Here is a 7431-nt window from a genome sequence, read left to right on the forward strand (position 1 = left end):
AATATTTGCCTAAGTTTATTTAGATAAGTAGTTAAGAAACAAAAGGATACTGTGGAAGGAACCAGGGCCCTTGCAGCTCTTTTTTGTGTGTGAGAAGCCATGTGGATAGACTGGGCCACTCAAACACACAGATTGAGTATGCCTGGACCTCGAGGAGGAGGAGGAAGAGGAGATGGTGGTGGTGGTGGTTTGGCTTTCAAGGAGAGGTGAATACAGTATATCTGCCCATCTCTGAGCTACCTTCCCCCTTCTCTGTTGGGTGTTTCCTTTTCATGGAAATTTCCATGGTGTAACGAGGAGCCAGGGGAGTAGAAACAGTCTTTGCCCACATGAGCCCCAGGCACAGATCAGCAAAGTGATAAGCTTGAAATGACAGTCACATGCTGTGGTTGTGGGCACAAACCCACTTGCAGTTTGGCCAGAGCTCTTGTTTGGGTTGGGTTGCCAGTGGATTGGAAGATTGGTGGAAGTGAGTTAAAGGGTAAAGGTCACAGGGTTTGATAGCAATGAAGCTCCCAGGAGCCAAGAAGCAGCCGATTCTGAAGACCTCCAAGCTTGTAGTTATCCTTGAGAAGCCTCCAGAGTGCCAGTGCTGTGTATCAAGAGACGAGGTGTATCTGGGCCTGCAGTCTAGGGCCCTGGCTTCCATGGTGCACTGTGGGAAAGTAGACCAGTTCCCTGTCTCATTGTCATTTCTTCAAATGAAGGGATTGCGCTGTGTTTTCCTATATCAGTTACAGACTATAATTCTGTAACTTTTTTGGTCCCGAAGTTGTCAGCAGCTTCACGTGTGTCTGGAAGTGGACAGGCCTGATCTGTGTGATCCTCGCTGCAGGTACACTGCAGCGGGTGACCCAAGGATACCATAGAAGCCTCCTGAGTCTCTGTTCTTCCTGGCATTGAATTGTGAGGTTGAGAGAGACTGTGTAGGAAGCCGTCCATACTCTAGAAGAGGGTGCTGGGCCCAGACCAACACTCACTTTGTGTCCTCATCTTCCTTTTCCTCAGCTGACACACAAGGTCTCTCCTGCCCTCCACCCTTTCCCTCAGAAGATGTTGAAGAGACGTAGAGGCATTTTGGAAATTAAGATGTTTAAGACCCTTCTTTTGAAGGTCTGCATTGGGAGGTTCTGGAACATCTGATCTGTGCTTCCGTCCTGGGCGTTCCTTTTGCTCTTACCGAAGACTACTGTGGAAGCGTTGCTTGTGAGTTTAGGTGGTTTGGTGAGCAGGGAGCAGGAAGACTGTAGCCATTGACTGCAAGATGGTGGAGTCGGCTGTCAGCATCTGTCATCATACTTTCTCTTATACTGTCAAGAGTTTTTGCCTATAGGTGTGCTTGAGAAATCTGTAAGGCAGTTGAGTGGAAGAAAGCACTGCCTACTGTTTACTGCAGCTAAAACCAAGGTCGTCTCAGAACTGGTGTTTAATAAGTTGACTCTGGATGTAGGAAGAGTAGAACTTAGAACTTAGCGAGGGAGGCTTGGGGTGTCATAGGGCTGTCAGTAGTGCTGATGCATTACTGGCCAGGATGTCGGGACAGAATCAGTCCCTCCTGGTCCCCCATCAGCACAAGGCTGTGTGTGCATGGACAAAAGCAAGAGACACAAAGCAAAGTAAACAAACAAGCAAACCAAGGCCTCTCAGAGAGAGTGGGTATGTTCAGAAGACACTGCTGTCAACCCTGTGTAGCAGGAATGTGGTTTGGAAGAATATTTTGATAAATACTGAGTAAAAGAACGAATGGAAATAGGAAGAAAGAAATGTTGGGGATTAAAGCATTCCACCTGCCACCAAGTAGCCGAAATGAAATGAAGAAGTAAAAGATACTGGCCGTTAGCATGGAGGAGATGATTTGAGATAGTTCCCACTGAACGTTCTAGACTCTGCTTCCTAACCTTACTTAAGGTTAGTAATCATGATTTGGGGTAGAACAAATGAGCAGTTTGTAAATTGAGTGATTACAATCCTTTAGTTTGTGTGTATGTGTTGGGTCAAAATAAATGGAATTAAGCCTTGGAGAGTGTGGGGAGGTTGGTGCTTAGCCCCCATAGCCATCACAAGCAGTTACCTACTCAGTGAGTAAAGACATTACAGCCCCAAGAAGCCATTCAAGTGCTGTGCTGTCCTGAATGAGAAATGTCCCACAGAGGCTCCTGTATTTGAATACCAAGTGTCAAGTTGGTGCTGTGGGAACGTTTAGGGAGGGCCTGACTGTGGGTGAGCTTTGAGGGCCAATTCTCTGGTTTTAAGTTGTATCTTACTGCTTGACTTTAAGCACCTTTTCTTGTATTTTATCAAAGTCTACCTTTAGTCTGTCCCATTTACAACTTTTCAAATTGAGGCTTATTTTTGTTTTAAATTACTTTGGGTTTTTTTTTTTAATTAAATTTTGAGAGTTCTTTGTATGCTAGAGTCAGGTATTTTACTAGAGATATGACTAGCAATTCCTGACTCCAGCTTGTCTTTTTACTTACAGAACTGTCTTTAGTGTTGGTCTCCTTTGATGTCTCCCTGTTATTAATTGTACTTTTGTGCTGTCTGGTGGATCTCGGCTTAATCCCAAGGCAGAAGGCTTGCTTTCTTTTTTTTAGAAATTTAATGTTTTGTTTCATCTGTTCTATTTTTTGAGTTATTTTTCCTGTATGGTAGACAAGGAGGAACAAAGTGTACCTTTTCAAGCACTAAGGACGCAGGTGTGGAAAAGACACTGCCTGCATGGGTCTGTGTGGTCACACTGTGTGCATCACTGTTGCTTTTTAAGTCTTGAGAAGAGGTGATGTTTGTTCAGCTCTATTCTCTATCAAAGGTATTTGGCTGTTATACATTCTTGGTATTTCTATTTGAACTTGAAAATAAAGTTTGTTGGTCTTTTATTTGAGTTGTTGTTGAAACTGTAAGTCACGTTGAAGAGAATGGACATCTAAATTATTGAAAAAGTCTTACCCATTGTCAGTCTAAATAACAGAAAGGTTCTCTGTTACAATCTTTATTTAGAATAAGAAAACTTTGCATTGGGAATATAGATGTCATAGTAAATGTCTATAACATGGGTAATGTTCAAGAAGGTTGAAGCAGGGGCACAGGTGTTAAAGGCAAAAAAGGAGACATTGATTTAAGGCCCCTAGATACAGTGTTTACTAAGGAGGTTGAGGCAGGAGTATCGATCTGATGCTTCCTGTTGCCTTTTCTTGCCCTTTGCTCTGTCAAGCATCTCCAGTACAGTGTTCAAGAGGGACATCTTTGTTCTTTGTCTGGGGTGGGGCTATCCAGACTTGGTGAAATGCTAGTTGTAGGATTTTTGGAAAGTCCTCTCTATGCATAGTTTCTTGGAACTTTTTCTCAGGAATTGCCACGAGATTTTGTTAACTTCTTTACTTATTTTTTTTTTTTTTTCGAGACAGGGTTTCTCTGTGTAGCCCTGGCTGTCCTGGAACTCACTCTGTAGACCAGGCTAGCCTCGAACTCTCGAACTCAGAAATCTGCCTGCCTCTGCCTCCCAAGTGCTGGGATTAAAGGCGTGTGCCACCACCGCCCGGCAACTTCTTTACTTACATGGTTACTAAAGTTATCATAATTTTCTCCTTGCTCATCAATGTAGTGAGTCCTATTGGCTGGTTGTTTTCTAATATGAATCTAGGGTTGCATTCTTGGGATACACTGTACTTGGATGTGGTAACATTGTCCTTACATATCACTGTGGTCAGTTTGTGGATTGTTGTTGGGATTTTTCATCTTCCTGTTTTGTCCCCTGTGGTATTTGTGTTTGGTTTTGTTATAAGGTGATATTAGCCTCATAAGCAAGTTGAGATGTGTTTTCCCACTTGTCCTGAGTTTCTGTTAGAGTTGGTGCTTTTCCTCCCACATTTAGTATAGTTCACCAGTGAGTGCTTCTAGTCTCTTTGTGGGGATGTGTGTAGCCACAGGGTTAACTCTTCATGGATACAGGACTATGACAGGGATCTACTTTTTCTAGAATGAACTTTGATAGTTTTTTTTTTTTCGAGGAATTTGACTCTTACCTGAGATGTCACATTCATTACAGGTTATCCACAATGTCCCCAATGTCCTTATATTCACAGAATCTGCAGTCATCTCACCTTTGTTGTTCTTAGTATTGGTGTGTCCTATTGCACTGCCTACTGAGGGGCATGCTGATTTTAGTGATACAATAAATTAGCATTTGATCTCATTCATGTTCTATTTTACCTTTTTGTTTTAGAAGCGTCTTCTCATCCACTTTACTTAGCTCAGACCGGATTTAATTTGTTCCTTTTCCATTTTCTAAGATAGACGCTGACAGCAGTTTGAAACTTGACTGTTCTTGCATTACTATTCTTACAGTTCTTTCAAGCCTGTATACACATAACAGCCATATAGAAAGTGGTCCATGCTGTGACTGTGCACTGTTTTTAGTGGCTTTCAGTCTTCAATTTTACTCAATTTAAAGTACTTTGTCTTTTCTCCTTTGATTCTTTGATGCACAGATCCACTATTTAAGTGTGTTCTAAAATGCTTTATCATGCATTAATTACACCTGATTATGGGTTTCAATGTGATGTTTTCATATATACACATAATGTGTTCCAAGTCACCTCCCCTCACCCCTCATATCCACCTCCATCTCCTGCTTGTTTCTTTTCTTCACTGCTCTCCCCTCTCAGCGTTCATGTCTGTTCTGTTTGTCTGTTGGCTGGTGACAGTGAGTTTCATCTGGTTGTTTACAGGTGCATAAGCCTGTATACACATAACAGCCATATAGAAAGTGCCTTCCTGCACTGTGTAGCAGAGGCTAGCCACCAGGGAGGAGCAAGGTGGATGGTAAGCAGATGTCCACCGTGCTAGTGGTGAAGCAGTGCAGTCAGAGCAGGACGGTGAGGGAGATGGCAGAAGCATGGCTGTGGGGTGAGGCTGCTCTGCAGGAGGTGCTCAGGGGCCTCTAAGACCACAGACTGAGAGGTAGGGGTGAGCACTGAGGGGACATTGGTGGGACTGCACTTGGAGAGTTGGGAGAGCGCAGGCTAGAAAGAAGATGTCAGCCAGCTAGACCATGGCCAGGCCTGGGAGTGCCCTGCTCACAGTTCAAGCAGCGTGACGGAGGCCTAACCTCTGGGCTGCCCTCTGGGTTTCTGAGATAGGATCTTTCTACATAGCCATAGCTGGCTATGTAAGTCACTGGAGTGGCCAGCTGCCTTTGACTTGAAGTGATGCCCCTACCTTTGCATCTTGAATGCTGGTGTGCACTGCTACACTTGGCTGCTTTTGAGTGTGACAGCAGGGGTGTGCAGCAGACAGTCTTGTGACAGTGTCCAGCAGGGTGTTGATAATGGGTTTGATGCACACTGTCTGTCATAGCCTTTGGTATCAGGCTGATATGAATAATTAATGCTACACTGACTGTCAGTTCTTGTTCCTACAGGTGAGCTCTAGGTGGGTCTCTTCCTTTTGTCCTTTTCCTTTCTGTGGAAAGGGGCTGACTGATTCTCTTAGGTGTGTTGAGTCACTGGTCAAGTCCATGGGAAATTAGAAGACTATCTAATAAATGCTTCTGCAAGAAGAATCCATACATGATATAAAATCCATTTTTGTTGATAGGGTAGGGTTGGGAGCCGACTCTTAGCCAAAAGTGGTTATCATCTTTACAGCCATCTCGAGCCATATACCCTGACAAGAGACTTGTTTTCAACAGCCTACAATGGCTGAGCACACTCTGATAAACATCTTGTTACACTGTTTAGTGCCCCCAGCTGAAGGTGCACCTGGTATCCATGGCTACAAGACACGTGACTTAGTGTCTTCAGTTGAGCTTGTCCATGAGGGCAAGTCACGTGGTAAAGGGTATAAATACCAAGGATTTCCTTTCTATGTGAGTGAGGAGAATATAGCATGTGTGTGAGGAGAATATAGAAGAAGAGAGGAGAATAAAGAAGAGACTTGAAGGAGAATAAAGAAGAGACTTGAAGAGATTCGACCAGACTCTGTCTTGTATCTATCTTTTGCGTCTCTCGCCCCTTTTTCGCCCTTCCTCTGTCCCGACTCTCTCTCTTGCTAGACCCTGACCTACAGACCAAAACAACAGAACCTGCCGGCGTTTACAAAATAACAGAACCGGCCGTTACAAAAGAAACAGCTATTACAGGGTAGAAAATTCTCCATACACAATCTTAGAGCTATTCTGTGTGACTTCCTGCTGTGCCTGATGTCACAGCAGTCTTGCTGCTGTGAAGGTGCTTCCAACTAAGTTTACAGGGACATAATGATAGGTACAGTCTGGAAGGACACTGGGTGTGCTACAGCTGAGCGTGAGCGTGTGAGTAGTGATCTCTGTGGGAGAGTAAAGGTCACACCACTCAGCAGAGCAGGTGTGTTATCCTTCAGATACAGGAATTCACCCTTTTCTGTCTTGTTGCAGGTATTTCTTGGTGGATTTTTATGCCCCAACAAATGTTGTGGAAAGCATATTGGAACACTTGGCACGAGACATTGACGTGATTAGACCAAATATTGTGAAACACCCTCTGACCCAGGAAGTAAAAGAGTGTGACGGCATAGTCCCAGTCCCACTTGAAGAAAAACTATATTCAACAAAGAAGAGAAAGAAGTGAATTTTTGGCCTTCTATTTAATTCTAAGTGCACTATGGATGCTGATTGCTTATAGTCTAGGATGCTTTAGCCCACAACCATTTTGCTGCAGGAGGTGGGAACTGCTGGCCGAGACCTGCCCTGTCATCTCTATGGAGATTTCAGCCTCGGATGGTTTGTCGGTGGTGGGGGTGTTTGCAGGACTGCTGCAGCATTTCTCTATGGAACACAGAGCAGAGTAATAAACATGACATTATCAACACTGACTGCTGTGTTGCTTCTCCCCTTCCCCAGCACAGTGTACCCCCAAAGCTGGCAGCTCCAGTTGTGCTGTGACACCCCAAACTGTTACGAGCACCCTGAAGGTTGGGATCTGGGTGACTGTTGCTGGACTACTGGATGGTCTACGTAATTCATTCTTGCTCTGTCCACACAGCAGTGATCTTCAAGGAGGCCATGAGTGTTGGGGCTTTTGGTCTGACACATTGTCTCATCACTGGCTTCTGCCTCCTGCTCCACTGCCCCTCAGCCCTGGAAGCCTTGAAGAAGGCAGTGGGATGGTGTCAGCTAGGGTTTTCCCTGGAATAATAGTCCAAGGAATATTAGTGTAGAGGAATAGTAATCTCTGATCATTGGCTGGTGAAAGGAGTGGCCCCTCAGACTTCTCAGGTGGTCCCTGTTCAGGGTTAATTTTCGTCACAGGTGACACAGCTGCTGTTGCTAGGAGCTTGGGGCTGGCTGTGTTGATTTATACAACCTAGTTGTCTTCCCACAGGCAGGGGAAGAACAAGGGACACAGACCTGTGTGTGAAACCCAGTGCCCAGCCAGGGCTTCCTGTCTCTGCATG

At 44.6% G+C, this 7431-nt stretch overlaps 1 protein-coding gene across 1 annotated transcript in view; it reads left to right on the forward strand.

The window, feature by feature from the left end:
* Window positions 1-6849, forward strand: part of Mrps6 (mitochondrial ribosomal protein S6) — a 56417-nt gene extending 49568 nt beyond the window's left edge. Inside the window, exon 4 of the mRNA XM_028756329.1 lies at window positions 6413-6849. Within this exon, the coding sequence (XP_028612162.1) occupies window positions 6413-6605 (193 nt within the window). The 3' untranslated portion in view covers window positions 6606-6849. The remainder of the gene's footprint in view (window positions 1-6412) is intronic.
* The last annotated feature ends 582 nt before the right edge of the window (window positions 6850-7431 follow it).

Source organism: Grammomys surdaster, unplaced genomic scaffold (genome assembly GCF_004785775.1).
Source record: "Grammomys surdaster isolate TR1022 unplaced genomic scaffold, NIH_TR_1.0 126118, whole genome shotgun sequence".
NCBI classification, from domain to species: Eukaryota; Metazoa; Chordata; class Mammalia; order Rodentia; family Muridae; genus Grammomys; species Grammomys surdaster.